The sequence below is a fragment of the Lichenostomus cassidix genome, chromosome 6 (assembly GCF_008360975.1).
Source record: "Lichenostomus cassidix isolate B80296 chromosome 6, HeHo_3.0, whole genome shotgun sequence".
Classification (NCBI taxonomy): Eukaryota; Metazoa; Chordata; class Aves; order Passeriformes; family Meliphagidae; genus Lichenostomus; species Lichenostomus cassidix.
In genome coordinates, this window is record NC_139487.1 from 32,958,211 (window position 1) to 32,979,699 (window position 21,489).

The 21,489-nt window shown below is 46.9% G+C and overlaps 1 protein-coding gene, 1 long non-coding RNA gene and 1 pseudogene across 2 annotated transcripts in view; 2 read left to right on the forward strand and 1 right to left on the reverse strand.

Moving 5' to 3' along the window:
• Window positions 1–18,137, reverse strand: part of PTEN (phosphatase and tensin homolog) — a 52,017-nt gene extending 33,880 nt beyond the window's left edge. The window contains exon 1 of the mRNA XM_085064448.1: window positions 17,566–18,137. Coding sequence (XP_084920574.1) covers window positions 17,566–17,644 — 79 coding nt within the window. The 5' untranslated portion in view covers window positions 17,645–18,137. The remainder of the gene's footprint in view (window positions 1–17,565) is intronic.
• LOC146435678 (uncharacterized) lies at window positions 7,913–9,774 on the forward strand (annotated as a pseudogene).
• A 321-nt stretch (window positions 18,138–18,458) lies between the features above and the next one.
• On the forward strand, window positions 18,459–21,445 carry LOC146435679 (uncharacterized). The gene is made up of 3 exons (XR_014853047.1): window positions 18,459–19,579; window positions 20,775–21,153; window positions 21,341–21,445. It is a non-coding gene; the product is annotated as an uncharacterized LOC146435679 (long non-coding RNA).
• The last annotated feature ends 44 nt before the right edge of the window (window positions 21,446–21,489 follow it).

Below are 21,489 nucleotides of genomic sequence, written 5' to 3' on the forward strand. Positions count from 1 at the left end.
GGAACTGAATACACGGAAATAACGTTTTGTACTCTCAAAAAAAAAAAAAGAATTAGCATTTACTGTGTTGTAATCCAAGTATTAATAGACATTGGTCTGCTTGGGCCATTCAACAGATGATTTGTACAGACAATGAGAAAAATATGAAAGCTTTGGAGTAAGCCAGATAAATATTTGTAGCTGCCTTAAATACAGACATTGAAATGGGTTTGCACCTGGTTTCCAGTTTATTCTGTACTTGCCCAAACACTAAAAAAACATATATTGGGGGGAAAAAACGCCCAAACATTAAAGTGCTTAACTTACAGAGCTTGGGATAACCTCACATCACAAACTTTGAATTTCCCTCTGATTGTGTTTTACTCAGCAAGTAGTTCACACCTCTTTAATTAACAAAAGGTGCTATATAATTAGCAACGTCTTCACTATTTTATCAGTCACTCCTCGCCATAAGCAGAAGAAATTGGTTCTGTATCACATCAACTGTGAATTACCTGGCTAATACACTCCCTCCATCACTCCCTCCTCCTTCCCAGTTTCAACCTGATTCCTCCCTACTCCCCATTCCAGCATTTATCCTCCAAGGTATCTCCCTGTGCACCCTTCTCTGAGCAGCAGGGCTACATAAATTACCAGGGCAAAATAATCCAGTATATCCGTCTGCTTTTCACAGCACTTCTCCCTAGAAGACAAGCCCTCATGCTGGCAACAGGGGGGAAATAATTTCATTTTGACACATCAAAACGAAACTCAGTTTCAGCTACAGTATCACCCATGGGATAGATGCCCAAACTTCACCAAATTACCCTTGTTCACAATTTCTACATGTTTTCAGGCACTGCAGCCTGTGGTTGATGTTCAGATGCTTCTCCTCTCTGAGGTGCTGAGACAGGAGAAAATTTCCAGGATTCCCAGCTGGTGGAAGATGGTAGAGAGGCAGAAACACACCCCGGGCCAAAGGAACAGAACATCTCAACAGGAGCGTTCCCAGCCTGCTCACACACCGCTCCAAACACGCAGGCAGAGGGAGATAAAACGTTCCAAAATAACCGGGGCAGTCCCAGGCGTGAATCCCGCCCGGCTCCCAGCTCTCCCTGCTCCCCTCCCTCACTCAAGGGCGACACTCAGGGTGCAGGCACAGCTCAGCGACAGTCCTGCTTCCCAACAGCGGCAGCACTGGCTCACAGAGTCCAGCAGGCTGGGAAAGACCTCTAGGATCAGCGAGCCCAACCTCTGACTGATCATCACCTTGCCAAGCAGCAATCACTAGGAATGGTTAAGCTTTTCTATGCGTTGCCCCCGAAGTGCTCCAGGCCAGGCTGGATGGGGCTTGGAGCAACCTGGAATAGTGGGAGGTATCCCTGCCCAAGGCAGGGGGTGGCACTGGATGAGTTTTAAGGTCCCTTAAACCATTCCATGATTTTTTGACCATTAAAATTTTTATTTTTTAAATCAAAAGTGGGAATTGCAAAAGGTGTTAATATGCCAGTAAGGGAAGACAATGCAAAAATACTTCAAATAAGGTGTTGAGGGGAAATATAAATCTATTTACTAAGGCCACCTCAACAAGAGGAAGAACTTCTTTCCTGGGAGGGTGACAGAGCACTGGAATAGCTGCCCAGGGAGGCTGTGCAGTCTCCCTCTCTGGAGGCATTCCAAGCCCACCTGGAAGTGTTCCTGTGTCACCTGCTGCAGGTGACCCTGCCTGGACAGGGGGTTGGACTGGATCATCTCCAGAGGTCCCTTCAACCCCAGCTGCTCTGTGAGCCTGTGATGCAGATTCACTGGAAGTGTTTTGTGTGCTCTGGGGCTTTGCAACCTGACAGCACAAAACCCCAAGTGTTGCTCAAAATCAAATATCCCACAGCGAAGCTAGTAGGGAAGAAGGCTTGTTTCTGGAAAAACACAATTATTTTTTTAAAGAGGCAAGCCAATGTCTCCCCCACCTAAATATAATCGTCCTGAAGCACCTCAGTGATTATCTCAAAGCATTAGACTGGAATGCAGCTCCCAGGCACTGCTGACTCATGCTGGTGTCTGCACAGGGCTGGTGCCAAAGGACACGGCCCCAGCGACGCCCTTCCAGGCACCAGGCTGCATCTGCTCCCAAGGAAAGCATGGAACAGCTATGACAAACCCATTCTTACTGCTGGGAAGAAGAATTTTGAGTCTTTTCAATACATGCTCCTGACAGCACGGTGAAGAGATACAGAACCATCAAATATCCTGAGCTGGAAGGGACTCACAGAGATCACTGAGTCCAACTCCTGGCCCTGCATAAACACCCCAACAATTCCAGCCTGTCCCTGAGCACATTGTCCAAACACCGCTGAAGCTCTGGCAGCCTTCATGTGTTGCTTTGAAGTTCTTTTGGTGCATCAAACTAAAGAATGCCTTTGCTTTAAGGAGTACTCTAAGATGGAAGAACAGAGTGGAAGTGGTGCTGCTGTTTGCACAGATGAATTAAATCTCTGAGCAGAAATAGGAGTTTAATCACTTAATTGGAAAAGCTGCCATAAAAGCCAACTTCTTCCACCCATCCTGTGAAAAGACACCCCAAGATCTGCAGCAAGTGAAGAGGATGGTTGTTCCTGCATCCCTCCCAGCTTGTTGTTATGCCCATGCTGGGGAATGAAACTCGTCTTCAGGGACAGGGACAGCCCATGATCACTGCAAGGACCAGTTCAGGAGCAACCATCCACTGAGCATCACCTTCAGCAAGCTCTGCTCTCACCAGCCACGCTCAACACTTCACAGACACCCCTTTTCACACCTCACTTCGTTTAACATTGATTTCCAAAGCTGAAATTGAGATATTCACTACCAAGATAAGATTTCTTACACAGGAGCTTGGGAAGCTGGGCTTCCATTCAAGGAAAGAACTCTGAGTCATCATGAAATTGCTAATCATACTGCTAATTTTAGAAATCTGGGAAAACTGATCATTTAAAACACGCAATGAGTTCATTATCAATTTCAAGCTTTTTTTTTTTTGCTAAGACAGGCAAACAAAAATGGAAAAAGCCTCAGTCATTTACTAAGGCTGTTCAACACATGCAAAAACAAAGTCAACCAAAGTAGTGTAACTACCAAAATTTCATAGAATCATATGATATGCTAAGTTGGAAGGAACCCACAAGGATCCACAAGGATTTGAAACATGCTTTTTAAACAGCAAAACATAAACCCCAGTGCATTTTGCCAAAGTAGCTCTTTCCTAAGATACTCATTCCCCAAAATGGTTCCAACAGTTTTTGAAGTTCTCATTCCTTTCTCAGTCTTGTAAACCTGGAGGCTGAGATTTTATTTAGTGCTGATAATGAAAAAAAAAAATTACCCTGGACAGTCATGATCATAGAACCACAAATCTCCTGAGTTGGAAGAGATCCCCAAGGATCATCCAGTCCAACCCCTGGCCCTGCACAGACACTCCAACAATGCCCTGGCAGTGCTGTCCAAAGGCTCCTGGAGCTCTGGCAGCCTCAGGCTGTGCCCATTCCCTGGGGAGCCTGGGCAGTGCCAGCACCCTCTGGGGGAAGAACCTTTCCTGATCTCCAGTCTGACCTGCCCTGGCCCAGCTCCAGCCATTCCCTGGGTCCTGTCCCTGTCACAGAGAGCAGAGATTGGAGCTGCAGCCCCTGGTGAGATCTGACCTCAGTCTCCTCCAGCTGAACAAACCCAGTGGCCCCTGCTGCTCCTCATGTGGCCCCTCCAGACCCTTCACCATGCCCATGTTCATCCCCTGGTCACTCTCTAGCAGCTTTAGCTCTTTTCTGTACTCTGGTGCCCCATGACACACAACAGCAAAATACCAGAACACCGTCCTCTACTCAAGTTCTTATCATCAGCTACAAAACCCCAGCTTCCAAAGGAGCCAAGGCAACACTGGGCTGTGCCCAAAGAACCTTAAAATCCCAACAGCTGATTATCTGCAACATCACCCAATGCCACAAGGATGCTTCGTCAATATTGAAACCAGACCAATGCAAATAATCCATGAGCCACTTCAGAAATGCCTTTGCTCTAATGCTGCTCACAGATTGAACAAAACACTGTTCTCAAAGCCTGAAATCATTCCCACATTGCTGAAGATGACAGTCTTTCCAGTTGCTATGAGAAAAATCCTGGATCATTATGTAAATCAGCTGTTATAATCACTTTCAAAAATAGATGTCTACATATTCACATTATGCCAAGACCAAATTAAAGAATATGCAGTATACACTTGCAATTTTTTACATACATGGAGATATAAAAGTAAATTACTCATGTTGGTCCTGTTACTGATGTTACTTACAAATTCAGACTTTTTTCTAATAATGGAAGGTGGCCAAAAAAGCATAGCAAAATATTTACCCATTCTTAATTCTTAAACAGTCACAAGGAAGCTGCAAAAACTGACAGCTGCAGCTTTTCCTGCAATGATCAACATGGTCAATTAGTAACTATAACATCATCAGAATGCCTAAGTGATTTTATGAACTCCTATTTTTCCAAGTATTTAAGCCCTGATCCTCACTCCACTCATTAAGGTGGCTACAACAGGAAAACAAAGAGCAAATGACCTCATCTCCTATTTCATAAGCAGGCCGGAGCATGCAATGCTCCAGAACTTACACACAGCTTTACCTTTTACACCCAACACTAAGACAGGTTTCACATCAAAACACACATGAAAAAGAACTTTAAAACTCATAGCCCTTTGCAATTTTACAAATACTTACCACATACAAGGGCCAGGAACAACAGGGGAAGGGGGGATGGCTTCCCCCCTGACAGAGTAGGTTTATATTGGATATTGGAAAGGAACTGTTCGCTGGCAGGGTGGGCAGGCCCTGGCACAGGGTGCCCAGAGAAGCTGTGGCTGCCCCTGGATCCCTGGCAGTGTCCAAGGCCAGGTTGGACATTGGGGCTTGGAGCAGCCTGGGACAGTGGGAGGTGTCCCTGCCCATGGCAGGGGGTGGAACAGGATCATCTTTCAGGTTCCTTCCAGCCCAAACCACTCAGATTCTGTGAATCAAAGGTTTCAGGAAGACCTACCAAGCATTAGACTTCATCCTTCTTTAGAAAGGAAATTTCAAGCAAGCTGAGTGTTCCTAAAGCTGTGAATGATGGGACTGTTCAAGTTGTGCTTTGGAGCTAAAAATTTACTGTACACCCTGAACCTGACACCTGCAAATAAAACAGCAGCCCATTTTTCCCAACCCTCAGCTTCCAGCTCCCAAATAGCAGTTTTATTTAACAAAGAACAGACTTAAACGGAGGAATCTACAGCCTGAAAAAAGCTCCACAACTGCCAGGAATGCTAATTTTCACTTCCAGTTCAGGCAGGGGAGGCTTGTCCTTGCTTTAATCTGCTCCCCAACAGCCCACTCCTCATCTGCTGCCAACTCTGCTCCATGTCACCCATCACCCTCCTGCCTGCCAGGGGACCCAGCCTCCAGCTCGGGGTGGCCAAGCTGTCACTGCCAAGGCCCGTTTGACAGCGACGCCCAGGAGCAGAGGCACGGCGTGGCTCTGCAGGCTCCCTAAGTTGCTTTGTTGTCTGAATTTGCCCGCAGTTTTCAGGAACTCTGGCTGCAGGACCCGTGTGAGGCACTCCGGTGGCGCAGCTGGGCCTGCCAGCGGTGACACGTTCCCCTGGTGACCTCCAGCCCTTTAACTCCAGCTCAACCAAGTCCACAGAGCAACAGCAAGGGAGAAAAAACCAGCACTGTTCTTACTGTTCAACAGCTTGACAGCCTGGAGCTACGGGGAGAGTGTTACAAGAAGTGTCCACACTCCATCCTCAAACAGATTTAAGAGCCCTGACAAATGGCCAAGCTCTTATTAGTGCCATTTTCTTGACAGCATCCCAACAACAAAAAAGAAAATGACATAGGAAAATACACCCAGACAAACCTAGAAGAATTTCCTAACATACACGCCATTTAAGCAGTACCCATGAGTGCCTTTTTTGTTTAGTAAGCAGCATTTCCATTAGCCAGCATGAAATGCAAAATAAGTTTAGTATTTTTCTGTGAGCCTGGATCATCAGGAAGTATAGAGGAAATGAACAGGAAGAAAGTTCTTCAGAGCAAAGGAGGATTCCTTGTAGCCAGCCAGCTGCACTTGTCAACTCTACCATCTGTGCCTTGAAGAACAAGGAAAGGGACCAACTTAGATGTGGGCTGAAACATTTTACGATTTAGAAGAAATGCATTTAACCCCTTGATGTTCTGTATTCCAACAAGGACTCTCTTTTCCCACCATTTTTTAGTGTTTTAAGCTTTCAGCCTGTAATTTAAAAGCAGCAACCTAGATAAGGAAAAACTGCAACTCCTTCACATCCAGGAGACAAACCTGTCCACAAGAAGTCATGGGGCTGACAACAGGTATGGAGGGGAACTCAAATTCCCACAGGACAAAGAAATAAATCAGAAGATGCCTCAAGAGGATACTGCCAGGTTGTCTCCATCCATAACTCACTTCTGGACCTGCTTATTACATTGCATTTGGGATGTAATCCCAGAGCAAGAGTCTCTCCCTTCATATGTGAGGTGTAGGAAATGTGTCCTGGAGCTCTCACCCATATGAAGGCTTTGCTGAGGAGCCAATGGGGTCACATTAAGATTGGGGAAAAAACCCCATAGACCTCACAGCACAAACAGAAAAAATTGTAACAAAAGCATGAAAGATGATAGCTGCTCTAGAGAAACGCTTGTTCTGACAAACGCTGAGAAAAAGGCACCTTAAACCTCCATTTCAAAATGGTTTGGGATCATAAATAAAGACACAAAAGCATGCAGAGAGTAAAGGAAATATGAGCTCTTGTGTAGAGCTGCAAGAAGCATCTGGACAATGCTCTCAGGCATAGGGTGGGATTGTTGGGGTGTCCTGTGCAAGGCCAGGAGCTGGACTTTGAAGTTTCTTGTGAATCTGTTTCAACTCATAAAATCCCTCTAAAACAGCTGACAATATTAAAGGACACAGAAAAGCTGCCCTTCCCATTCAGAAAAAGCTAAGAGCAAACAAGACCATAACCATTGATACATCAGACTCTGTATTATTGATATCAAGTTTGACAGAACTCTTCAGCTGCCAAATCAAGAGATTGGGCTTCAACTCCCTAACTCAACCTCAAGTTCAGACATACAGCACAGCCTACAATCCCAACAAATTTCCAGAGGGAAAGATGCAGTCATCCAGTTCAGAGGGTTCTTTTGTTTCTGCTCACATTTTGGAAGATGCCACCTTTCCATACCCAGCCTAGCATCCCAATAAGATGCAGCAACACATGGAGGCCCAACGACAATGATACAGAATCCCAGGATCACTGAGACTGGAAAACACCTCTGGGATCATCAAATCCAACCTGGATCTCCACCGTGTCACCCAAACCCAGAGCATTGGGTACCACATCCAGACATCCAGATGTACACATGAGAGAAGACATGGACTGAGCACATCCTCTCCAGAGGGACCAATGCCTGTGAGAAGCTTGACAGTCACATCTCAGATTGATATTTTAAAGTGACAAATTGACCTGTTTTAACCCCCAGTCCAACTCAACACGAGCTCTTTCAGGCAGAGGTAGGAGATGTCACCCTTTGTGTGTTCCCAGCACACCACTCCACTTTGCAGGATCGCCCTGAACCAAGCACCACTGTGTACTTAAGCATGTCCTAACCTCAAACACCCCCAGAAAAACACAAGAATTTTATTCAATAAAGACAAGCCAGCACAGAAGAGTCACTACTTTGATATTTACTGACAGGAAGTGAAAAATGGCTCAGACTCAACTTTTTGCAAGCCTGAAAGAACATCCAAAACTTTCAGAGACAAGGGAATTTAAAATAGCTATTGGGTTGGACGACAAATACAGCACACTAAAAACCTTCATAAAACGGAAACTACAAAAAGTAGGGTTTGCATGGATTTATCAAACCTTGATCCCTTGTGGGGAGTGGATCAAAAGAAGATAAAGGTGAGTGGCAAAACAAGACACAAGGCTATTCTAATAAACCATTCCTCAACCAGTAAACCCCAAGTAGATAATTTTATCCTAATGAGATCTAGTGTTTCCCTCCTCTAAATGTTAGCATAAAAAAGGGCATTACTTCTCTAGCTCACCCACACAAGAAATTAAAGAACACAAAATACACAACTCTTCAGTTGTAGCCCAATATATATACCCAAGCAATGCAATGAATTAAGCAAAGGCCTCTAAGAAAATTGATCATGCAATTAAAAGCTATTATACTACAGCTCCACAAAGGCAGAATTAAGTTTATAAAGACGTTTCTTATGCACTTCTCTACAAAAAACTGGATATTAAGCAGTTTTTCTGCACTGCTGCACGCTGGGGCTGTGGAGCTGGGAGTTCATCTTCAAAGGGAACAATGCCAGCTTTTGCAATAGTCATCATCCCAAACACAGAACAGTTGAGTTTAATTTTTTTAGCTGCACAGTCAATTACCATTTGAATCACAGAGCCACTACTTGAGTTACATTGCCTAAAAATCGTTATTAAGATAACCTAGATTTATGCAGCATGATACAGGGCCTAATTGCACAATTATTTACTTCCATTCTACAAAACTGCCTCTTTTTTTCCCAGGGCCTCACAGGAGAGACAGCAAACAAGGCAGATGATGACAGGAGCAAAGAGGATGCTGGCTTGAATTAGAAACTGGAACAAGGATTTGTTTACATCTGGAATATCAACCTGGGCCTAAGACACATCCAAAAACTAACAGAACCCAAAGGAGAGTCAACCACCCACAAATAATCCATGTTTCAGAAGACATCCTGCTCTACAGGGCCATGCATTTCCAAATAAATTCCCTTCTTATAGCCCTGTGAGAGACCAATCTGATTTTTATTTATGCCTCAACATATGTCATATGTGGGGTAAAGAAAAACTACCTTAGGGTACATTCTGGGAGTTTTTGTATGAAAATGATCAGGACCAAGCTCCTGTTATTACAACCAAAGAAGTCCCGTTTACTGCTACCGAATTAGCCAAGTTAAAAAGAGATTTTAGCCCACACCCCCAGGAATCTGAAACAGAATTTGTTTGGAAAAGTCTCTGAGTGGAGGAGATCAAATCCTTCTCAGTGAAAAGGAAGCTCAAGAGTACTGGGGTCCCGGAGTTGTCCTTACTACTGGAGACCACCGAGCCCCATGGTCCCTAACCCAGAGAGCAGCTTTCTGGGCTGGAAGTTTAAATCCCTTGGGAAGAGGTGACCCCCTAGCTATAGAAAGCACCACAGATGAATTAGTAGAGAGTGTCCAAAAGGCAGCATGCATTCAAATGATGTATGACCATAAGCTAACCGCGTTACAAGAATCACCTATGATGCTGCCAGTAGATGCTGAACCCATTAGTAAGAGGGCTTCCAGATTCTGTGAAACCAATGACAATACAATTACAAGGAAAAATACAGGCTTTGGCCCCACTGGAGAGTTGCTGCTGCCTTGAACAGTACCACCGCCTTCCCTGCAGGAGATACCACTGCCTGGCAAGGCAAGGTATGGACCTGGGGAGAGGTAGCTCAGGAATTGATTGATTTTGGACAGAAGTATGGTCCAGTAAAACCAACAGTCAGCAGGCCAGAAACTTGTAGAGTGGGACATGCTCAATTTAGTCCAAGAACTTCACCCAGGGTTTCCTCCCGTTCCGAGCAGAGTGGGCAGAAGTGTCCACTCATGAGACAAGCAATTTGATCACAAGGTTTGCAGAAGGGAATTCCAAAAAGGGTGATGGACAGTCTCTCCATGGACCAACTGAACAGGTAGTGTCTGAGTGGCCAGACAAAACAGCTGAGAACCTGGGTACAGAAGAATACAGGAGGAACAGGAACACCCCCCTATTAATCAATCTAGGTGGGGAAGAATGTGTGCAAGACGAACTGAGGCAGGGAAACTAGAAGCTCTGCTTTCCCTGAGTGGGTGGGAGAGCAGAGGCTGGATTTATGTTAGACATAATGGACATTATGTCTCACTGATAATGGACATGGAGGCATCCTACTGATGGCAGCTGCCGGACCCAAGAAACAACTGGGGCTCAGATACCAGCCCTGACTAAACAAGATGCCACCACTTGTGGAGTTATCCCATCCAAATGGCCTTTGCTTGTAGTGAATGCTTTAGGCATGTCACAACCAGTAGCTACTGCTGCAGTTAGTCTTATATTACCAGGTGAAGAAAGTAGCATAATTGTTAACATGGCAATAGGGGACTTCCCTTTAAGCTTACTGGGACTGGATGTTTTGAAGGGGAAAACCTGGCATGACAACCTTGGGCGACAGTGGTCTTTTGGAACCACCAGCCACCAAATTAGGCTGTTGCAGATGGCCCCAAATCTTCCTCCTTCAAAACCAACCAATGTCAAACCCTACCCAGTGCCTTTGGGGGCTCAGGAGGGAATAGCCCCGGTCCTAGAAGATTTGAAAAGGCAGGAAGTTGTCATCCCCACTCACTCAGCTTTCAATTCCCCAGTATGGCCAGTGCAAAAGCCAAATGGGAATTGGAGATTTACTGTAGATTACCGCTGCCTCAATGCTAATACAGACCCCTTAACAGCAGCTGTACCAAACATTGCAGAACTCACAGCCACCCTCCAGGAACAGGCACACAGGGTCATGGCCACTATTGATATTAAAGACATGTTTTTATGGTGCCCTTGCAGCCAGAGGATCGAGATCACTTTGCCTTTACTTGGGGGGGGGGGCAACAATATACCTTCACTAGGCTTCCCCAGGGATATAAGCATTCACCCACCTTAGCTCACCATGCTCTGGCAAAGGAATTGGAAAAGAAACCAGTAGAAGAGGGAGTGAAGGTTTATCAATATATAGATGATATCCTCATAGCAGGTAACCAGAAGGAGGAAGCTGGGACTGCCCAGAATAATATCATTACTCACCTCGAAGATTTAGGGTTAGAAGTCCCTCCAGAGAAAATCCAGACTCCCTCAGGAGAAGTAAAATTTCTAGGAATTTGGTGGAAAGGGGGAATGACATGCATCCCCAGGGATACCCTTTCCTACCTGGAACAGGTTAAAATGCCAGAGACAAAGAAGGAATTACAGCAAGTCCTGGGAATACTTGTATTCTGGAGACAACACATCCCAGATTTCTCTATTGTTGCTCGTCCTCTTTTTAATCTTTTACGCAAAGGCAAACACTGGGAATGGACACCTCTCCATGAGGAAGCCCTGCAGCTGCTAGTGTTTGAGGCAGCCAGTCACCAGGCAATGGGTCCTATTCATCCATCAGACCCTGTGCAAATTGAATGGGGATTTGCTCATCTGGCCTATTCTTTCCTTCTCCCTCTCTTTTCCCCTCTTTGCTCCTTTTTCTGTCCCCCTCGGATAGGAACACTTACCCTTCTTCATCAATAAACAGTTCTCAGATACAATATTGCTGCGTTTGCGCTTCATTTTTTGTCTGAGAAATGCATTAAAAGAATCCTTCCCAAGTCCCCCTTCTAGAGCGGAACGGGACAAGCCCAGAAATCACCATTCCAGTAACTGACAGGAATGCAGAAACTTGGACAGCTTTAATCCCAAAAAACCCTCACCAAAGTGCCAAATCAAAGGAACCCACACCTCCCCTAGGATTTAAGATGAGGCACAGGGCATATCCAGGAATTACTATAAACAACTCCAGGTTATATCCTATTTTCCCCTCTGAAAAAGCCCTGCAATAAATTAACCTTCAATATCCACCCTGCATCAGGCACAGTAAATGAATAAAAATCACACACGGCTCTGAGGTGCTCCGAACTAGGAAGGAGCTGGGCTTTGAAAGGGAGTTAGTTATGAGTAATGACAGTATCTTTGGTCTCTAATGTAATTAAGGGATTTGACAGCTCAGCTGCCTATTCCCTCCCTTCTCTTCCAGTTTGTCAGAACACGACAATTGTCCTTTAAATCATTATACAACAATCATTTTCATGTTCAAACCTGTTGTAGGGGGAAGACTCTGGCTAAGGTACCAGGGTATAATTTGTCAGCTTACGCAGCATTAATATGGCAACAACATTAATCCATTAAAAACATAATTTCATTCAAGGAACTATTCAGCAATTCACAACCAGCAAAAACTTGGTAGACAAAACCTTTACACATAAAATTTCATCTCTGTAGTTGTTACTCCTTGTAGTTTAGTTTTGGCTTTATGCTTTTTAGCATAGGGGGGGCATTAACCCCCTGCATAACATTCTTTCATAGAAAGATGAAACATAACATTCTTTAACATAACACTCTTTCAGCCACGTTATTACTGAACAAATTATATTAATTGCTTCCACAATGAAGTGGATTTAGGTGTCCAAACCAACCTGCAAGGAATAAAATTAAAAAGACTTCTCTTCTGGGAGAAAATTCAGACAATTCTTTACTCCTCTACAGTGTTTTAAGAAATCACTTAGCAAATACTCACTGTCTCTGCAGCAGTCACTGTGCTCCAGAACATTTTAGGAATAGAAGCAAGTTCTTCTAGAAGGTGTCTCAAGTGTAGCACTGGATAGCAACAGGAATTTTGTCCCAAAGAAATCTGCGTGGTCCCAGCCTAGTAGCCACCAAGAGCCAACTAATCTCTGTGCATGTATTACACTGCAGCAGTAACAGCAGTTCCAGTGTTGCATAAGCTCCACACTCAAGGCTACATCCTCTCCCAGGTCAGTGGAAGGCAGATGGAATTATCCTGTGGACAGAAAGGCCTTCCTGACCAGCACAAATTCCTAGAAAGATGCATTTCCAAAATGCACCACCCTTCAAGGCTCCAGCTGGACCCAGCGTTGATGCCTGGCCAACCAACGACACAGAGTAAACAGGTGGGATTTTCAGAAGTCCTCAACAGTGACAGAACTGTCCTCACCCAGCAAACCCCACAAAAGTAAACTCCTCAAGTGCCAACACCTCATCACTCCCAGTGGAATCAAGGAAACTCGGATTTTTCCTTAAAAAGGCAACACTCAAACCCAGTACTGGTCCTAGCAAAGCTGGCACTTAATTCAGAATTACCCCCTCCATGTTTAACAGAAAAGCTTTGGATGTTCTGAAGATTTCACACACTTAACTGAGCTTAAAACCAGACTCCAATCATTAATCACTTTGGCTGGGCCTTTTCTAAGAGGTCACCATGTAAGAAATACTATGCAGGGTCCACTCATTTCTCTGCCCTCCCTGAGGAGAACACAGAGACACCACTTCAGCAGCTTCTTAAAAGTGTGCACAGGCAGGTATTTTTTAATTTGGAGTTTAGCCTGTGCAAAAAGTCTCCACATGTACTGAAAATTTCTCACGATTCAAGATGAAGCAGTTCCCTAAGAATCCTGCACTACATTTAAACAACTGCAAAGAGACAAGCAGTAGTTTGTGAGGGCTTCTTCTAAGTCCCTTTCTGAACACCAGCAGTGAAAAAGCAGGGCTGGGTGACTCTGGATGGGATTGAACACACAGCACCTGCTGGAGTGGTGGGGTTTGAGGGCTTCGGCTGTCAAACACCACTGTCCACACAACTATGGCAATATGTCACAGGGTTTGAGGGTTTCTGGGTTGTGAGGAACAGTAAGTGACCTAGCCCACATCTAACCCCAGGAGAGAAAATGTATGAACATATTTGCAGCAATCACCACCTTCCTTTCTCCATCTGGACAATTTAAAACCCTTTATCCTTGCTAAGTGCAGAAAGAGCAATTTTCCTGGGATCAAATACATCCTGTAACAAGCAGGGAACTGAAACGCTGATGAGTCCCCAGCCAGCAGGGCTGCTGGAGTGCTCTCTATGCAAACAGACTTCTAAGATGAATTCAGAGCAAAACTGGCACTAATCTTGTCCAAACCCCAACATCATCCCAGGCTCCAGAAACAAAATGAGTCTGTCAGGCTCTAAACACTGCTAAGTAACATGGTTTACTTCAGAACAAAGAAATACTTTACCACCAATAAAATGCATTGCCAGTTGGTCTCTTCTAGCTTCTTCTAAACCCTCCCTGTGCTTGTGTGCAAGACAAACTTGTTACAAAACCTCTACCAAACTTCAATTTTAAAATGAGACCAAGTCTTTTAAACAAATGGCATTTCCAACTCGGGCTCTATTTTTAAACACGGTATGGACCTCATTCCACTAATTCTTTTTTTTTTTTTTCCTGGAAGCTGAGCCATTTTGAGTCAAGTCCCATAATTTAAAATTTCATTAAAAATGCAAAGAGCTTTAGGACTGCAAATAGCATAAAGCAGTGACAGATTCTAAGCAGCTTCCTCCCGCAATTCCAGCATTCTCTGCCTTTCATTCCACGAGACAAACGACGTGTGAGACGTGTAAACTGCACCAACATCTCATCTCGCCTGAATATTGCTGCAGTTTGTACCACTATGTAGGTCACGAGCTCCACATGCTTCAGTCAAGCCCTGGGCTCAACCTAGCTGTCCGTTTTTGCCCCTACCAGAAGGCCTGGGGACATGAGACAAAGTTTAACCAAAGCTAGGACAGGCACTAGAAGCAGTTACACGATTTTTTCCCACTGCAGTCCCAAACAGTTAAGCCACTTGCTAAACTCAGTTACACACAGAGCTCTTAAGACACAGGCAACCCATGCACTGTTGCATGGAAGTGTTTTCTCTCTGCTGTTCCCTGCAGTAAAGGGGGCATCACCAAGCTTCACAATATAAGAAATAACACAGAGTGCCTCAGCAAACATTCTGGCACTTACAGCATCAAGAAATGCAACCGTCAGAGAAGAAAGCCATTAATCCAAACTCTCCTTCTCATTCATATGCACCAAAAAGCATCCAGTACTGCAGAAATTAAACAGAATCCCAGATAAATCAGAAATAAATATCCGAAGTATTAAACATCTGATATCATGTCTCTAACTTTAAGACCCTTTCTTGTTCTAAGTTAAAAATATTTTTTCCAAGGTGTGCATAAAAACTGCTCAGAGAGAACATGTGATTAGATGAAAAGTACTATCAGTGTGGTTTTTAAAGACACCAAGGCCCATTTTCATACTCAGCACTGATTTTGGGAAGATGCTCTCTCCCTTTGCTGAAATCCCACATTACACACACAAGAACTCTTAACTAAATCCTCAGGAACTGAAAGCTCCAAGCACAATGTCCTGTACTGTACATACACCTAGATCCCTTCTAAAAGTATCTGACACAGCCCAACCAAGGATTTTGGCACTCCAATACCTCCCCCAGCCTGCCTTCAGCACCCAGCAACTCCTGCAAGGCCTCAGGACAATATCCATGACCAAAAGCCTCTGTCCACATGAGACACCAAGACAAGAACCCTCCCTCAGAGATGGGCAGGAGAAAGGGCAGAGCACAGAACACAGGCACCTCACCTGCATTCACTGCAACTCCTTTCACTCTCCAGCTCCCAAAGCCCAGGTAAGCACCAGCTGCTGAGTGTTCTGGAGCTGCAGGAGGAATCTAGACCTCCATTTCCCATATCCCAGGCAAATGCCCAAATTACTGGGCTGCCCAGCTCCTGGCTGCCTTTCCCTTTTAGCTGGACAGAGGCAGCTACCCTGAACTAACCAGGCATCTTTAACACCTGGTGCTCCTGCCATGCCTTGCTGAACAGCTCACTTGGCCTTCAAGTTTTCTCTTTTTCCCCCTAGTATCACATGGCTGGAGAGCTAAATCCCTGGCTATGGGTCTAAGAAATACATTTCCCAGCCACCAGGAACGGTGAGCAACAATTCCATTGCAGCCCCGCAAAAAAGATGCCAGAACAAGAATTTTAAAAAATCAACTTTCACTCCTGCAGCAACATCAGCCTTCAAGCAAAGTCATGGCACTGCACAGGCAGAAATCTTCATTCATTAATTATCTGTTCAAAATGTGCAGCTACAATAAAAAAGGCTTCTTCCTAAGATATTTTTTGATATCATTAAGGAAACCAAACCATTTTTACCATAAATTTCACGGTAGAACTGCAGCCAGCTGCTCCTTTTAGAAAAGCCAGCCTAAGCCCAGTGTAATGGCCTGCTTTTTTAACACAAAATTCTAAGAACAAAAATTTAAAAATAAGCCATAAATTCAATTTGACACATCATCACCAACCTTGAGCAAGAAAGTCGAGGTTCAGCATCCACTAATTTTCTTGCTGGGAGCATATGATCACACAAAGATGTGTTTGGGTCAAAATATCTCTCCCTACCAAGGGCACGTCTGGGCAAAGACACCTAAAACACCAAACTCTTCAACTGGGAAGTCAAAACCTTCTGGTTTTGCCACCATTTAACTCTTTTCACAACCCCAACAGCCAACAAAACTACCAAGTGCAAACACTTAAAAATCCAGGCCTAAAAGTATTTTTATAACAAACAGAATGCAGGAATAATGAACCAGAACTACTGCATTTTTAACTAAAATATAAGCAGCCACTTGCTGAAGTCCAGAACCTTTCAGTCTGTTTTAAAGCCACCAAAATTTTAGGCCAAGGCTCAATGCAAAAGCAAGAGCTCTGTGCTAGCTACAGCTTTTATCAGCTTTGATCCTGCTCAAAAACTGGATTTATTTGGAGCACTTGCTCAGACACGAATGTAATTGCTCCAAAACCCAATAAATTTCCCCCTAATCCTGATGCAGAACAGAAACATCTCTCCGTAGGTAGAAGTCCAGCTCTGAGCACTACTGTCAATATTCATTTTCCCAACCTCTAAGCAAAGTTCTTGCCCCAAAATCTCTCCCACAGCACCAATCTTACCCCACCACGGAGCAAGACCCTGCCCACAGCAGAGCCCTTACCCACCATGAACCCTGCAGGGCATTCCAAGCCAAACATCTGCCTGATGCTGCTCCAGCACATCTGCTCTAAAGGCCACCAAAACTACACACCGGGTTTTGCCTCATTAGCCGTAATTGCACGCTAATTACTTATTCCAGAATAAGTATTCTATACAATCCTCCTCGATGAGGCCCGATGTGCTCTCGTTTGTGACATCCTCGTGCAGTTCACCAGGAAAAATTGTGGCGTTTGGCTTGCTTTTTTTTTTTTTTTTAATTTGGAAAGAAGGATTGCCACCTCTTGTCATGGAGAGCCTTGCTGCATCCTAAGGTAGAGCTCTGCCTTAGCGGAGGGCTGGAAATCAGGGCAGAGGACACAGGCTTCGACTGAAGCAACCCGAGGAAAGGCACAGGCCTGCCATGATTATATTCCCAATTCAAGACGAGTTACTAAATTAAAAAAAAAATACATATATAAAGCTCTGCAGACGCAAATCACGGCGGGCCGGGCGCATTTGCTGCGTGAGCCCAAAAACCAACAGAGCCGGAGATAAGCGGCTGCTCCGGAGCCGGCTGGGGCTCCGGGGCCGGGGGGGGCAGAGCCCCTCGGGGGGGCCGCGGGCCGGCCGGCAAGGAGCGCTGGCGTTAATCCTGGAGCTCCCGTTAATCTGCCGGGCCCGGACAAAAGGCAGCCGAGGCGGCGGCGGCGGGGGAGGGCGCGGCGGCCCGGGCGAGCCCCGGCGGCGGAGCGGCCGCGGGCAGCGCGTTAGGTAACGCCGCGCGGGTCTGATGCAATCGCGGGACGTGCGGGAGCAGGAGCGGGAGGAGGATACAGGTCAGGTCCAGGTCGAAGCCATCCTCCTGGTATCGCCTTTTGTTCCTGCTGACGATCTCTTTGATGATGGCGGTCATGTCTGGCAGCCGGGGGCCGCTCCGGGGCAGCGCGCAGGGCCCGGGCGGCGGCCGCGAGGCACCACCGGCCAGCCCCGGGCGCTGATGCTCCGGCGGCTCAGCCCCGGGCGGGCCCGGCTCCCGGCGGCGGCACCGGCTGCTGCTCCCTCCTCCTCCTTCTCCTCCTCCTCCTCCTCCGAGCGCGTCGGGAGCCGCGCCGAGCCCCTGCGGGCGGTGCCGCCGCCGCCGCCGTGTTTGGGGCGAGCGCGGCGGCGGCGGGGGGAGCAGCTCTGCGGCGCTCCGGGCCCCGGCAATGGTGACAGCGGCGCGGGGCGCGCCCCCGGCCCGGCCCCGCTCCGCTCCCCGCCCCGGGGGCCGGGCGGTCGCTCCCTCGGCGCTTCCCGGCGGCGGCTCCTCAGGGCGGCACGGCCGCGCTCATCCCCCGGCCCGCAGCGCTCGCCGGCGCGGGGCGCCCATCATGGCCGCGGCTTCCGAGAGAGAGACGGCGGGCGGCGCCGCCACGCCCACGCGATGCGTCCGCCAACAAACAAAGTAGTCCCTCCCACCCCGCCACCGGAGAAGCGGCGAAGCGGCGGACCGGAGTTACCGGAGGACCGGCTCGCACTGCGCGTGCCGTCCTCACCCCTTCGCTCGGCGGCGCCCCCTAGATCCCCGGAGCTCACGAAGAGGGGGTTAGCGGCGGGCGGAGGGATACAGGCGGTAAAGGGAGGCAGCGGCGGTGCTGCGGCTCGGATCACGTGGGCGCTGGCGGCGGCGCCTCCCCCGCGGGCGGAAGTGGCCGTGAGGGGCCGTGAGGGGCTGGGCTGAGCCCTCCGAGACCCCCAGCCTCCTGGAGCCCCGGGCTGCCGCCCGCTCGCCTCTCCTCCTTCTTCTGCTGAGCTGGGCGGGAAGAAGGCAAGGGGAAGAACGCGTTCGGTGCGGCCCCGCGGGGAAAGGGAACTGGGGGGGCGGTCAGCCCAGCGTCTTGAGGGGGTTCGTCGTCCTCCCCTCACGCCCCCTGGGGTTGGCGTGAAGCGGAGAAGACGCGGTGAGCGAGCGCCTGTCGCCCCCTGCAGCCACCGGCCACGGAGGGAAGGAGGGTTTGGGCCACCTGCTGCCCTCGGAATCAGAATTATTGAGGCTGGAAAAGCCCTCCCAGCCCATGGAGTCCCAGCTGTGCCCAATGCCCACCTTGTCCCCAGCCCAGAGCACTCAGTGCCACCTCCAGGCCTTCCTTGGACACCTGCAGGCATGGGGACTGCAAAGCTCCCTGGGCAGCCCCTGCCAAGGCCTGAGCACCCTTTCCATGCAGAAATTCCTGCTGCTGTCCTCGGGCAACCAAGCTCGGGGACAGGGACATGACGGTCCGTCCAGGTCAGACCGGTTGGCTCAGCAGCTCGTGATATTTCCATGGGGCTTTCTGTCCTACTCCATCCCCTTCCCAGACTGATCACAATTATCCTGGCAGGGAGAAAGTTGTGTCTGTAAACCTCTAAATCAACCCTTACAACCCTTTAAAACGTTAGGGGATGAACCCCGTTGGACAAGGCTCTTCACACTCTAAGAGGAGAACTCCTATACATTTTTGGGAATTAGTAGTGTTAATGTTTTGCAGGAAAATGACCATCAGGTAGCCTGGTGCAGCCTGAGCTCCTGGATATGAACACTGGTATCAGTTTCCATCTTCCTCATTGTTTGTTAAGCTTTTTTGGGATCTGTTTTGTGATACTGTTTTCCTTTTCTGTGCAGAGAGGTGAGATATTAGGTTAGTAAGGCAACAAAAACTAGAATTTTAAGGCAGCTTGAAATGTAGGACTTCTGTAAAGCTTCAGGAGTGGAATCTGTTGGAGATCAGCATCTACTGTACAGTAAGAAGAGAGACACCATGGAAAAGACCAGCCTGAGAGCACGAGGAGAATCCATCCCCTTCTTGCCAGGAAAAGCAGGGTATACCAGGCATGTATCCCCCTAAAAAACAAATCCACCTCAAATGTTTTTGTGGCTGTCAGGGAAAGACATCTTGCTGAACGCACTTTGTGTATGAACAATGAATGTAAATAATAAATAAATAGTTATTCCAGTGTCTTGCTGGATCCTTAAACACTTCTGAGAGGTGCTGGAGTCCGTGGATGGCTGGCACAGGAAGAGGAGCAGGAAGTGGGGGCAAAAAGCTCTGCTTTGCCTTTAAGGGCTCAAAATAAACTGGAACATCAGGTGGAGGGATTTCCTGGGCTGCTGCAGCCTCCAGTCTTTGCAAATGCTGTATTATATAATTCCTTTCAGAAACGTATCAAGTTGCATCTTAAGATCTTCTGCCACCATTATTCCCACTGGGAAGCTGTTCCCAGAACCTTCTCCTGGTTTTCAGGCTAAATATATTTGGGACTGGTCTGCATGCATGTATTCTTGTGCCAACACTGGTCTCAAACAGCACTGTCCCAGGCACAAAGATGCTCTTGGCCACTGCTGGACTGTGTTGAGCTCCCCTCCATTTCCACACTCCCCCTTTCCTCCAGCTGCAAATCCAAAACTGATAAAACTGTGGTGCCCCTGGATCCCTGGAAGTGTCCAAGGCCAGGTTGGACGAGGCTTGGAGCAACCTGGGACAGTGGCAGGTGTCCCTGCCTGTGGCAGGAGGTTGGAATGAGATGGATTGAAGTTCCTACCCATCCACACTCGTTCTGTGTCCGAGTTTTAACTTGTGTTCCCACCTTCTGGATCTGTCCTTTGGTGGGAAGTGTTTCCCATGATCCAAGGCTCACCGAATGCTTGGGGACAGAGCTGCCACAAACACATTCTTCCTCAGTACAAACCCATGATTCCCATGATTTCCTTTCCAGACAGTCCATTTCACTGGAGCCACATACTGAAAGCCCATGTGACTTCTGGAAAGGAGGAATCAGTCATAATCCTGATCATAATCCCCAATATTTTGAAAAATCAGAACCCAATCTACACCTTCTGCATCACCACGACCCTGGCTGGCTCCTGAAAAATTGCACCTCTCCACATCTTTTCAAAGTATTTTTCAACGGGATTTTTTTCACCACCACAGCAGTGACAAAATGTAGGTTTCGAGCTGCTTTTTCTTTTGTGTGTGTGTTTGAATTTCTCCTTAATTGCAGCAAAACAGATGTCACTTTCTTTTCAGGAGTGGGAAGAAAACCAGAAGAGTTCTAAATATTATCTTCCAGGAATGAATGAACACAATGGTCCACATGAACTGAAAAACAGAAATGTCCAGAAGATTATAATCTTATTTACCATCAAGGACTGGAGGAGCAGCATGAAAGGGAAGACTTGCCTCATCAAATCCAAGTCGTTTCTTCCATGAAGAAATTCCTGCTCATGTCCCACCTGAACCTCCCCTAGCACAGCTTGAGGCCATTTCCTCTTGCCCTGTTGCTGGAAAACCTTGCCACAGGAGCAGAAGGGCTGAAGAGAAATTGCCAAAACTTTGGGTCGATTACAGCTATTGCAGAGATCCTTTCATTTTAACCTTTTTCCCGGACATTCTTCTTTTACTACATGTATGTGTTAGATATGTTTTATATAGGTTATACATATATATATATGTAAATTATATATACATCTATATAAAATATATGTTTGCATGTTTTATAGATATTATGTATTACTTTATACTTCTGTTAACATGATGTATATGTTTATACATATCTATATATAATATTACATTATACGAATTTTTCATATTAGTGGGGAAAAAGTGGAGTTGCTATTGTCATGACACGCAAGCTGCGGCCCCGGCGAGTGTGGTTGATGCCTCCCGGCCCCGCTCCGCTCCGCTGCCGCTCATCCCGGGCTCATCCCGGGCTCATCCCGAGCCGTTCCCGGGCTCATCCCGG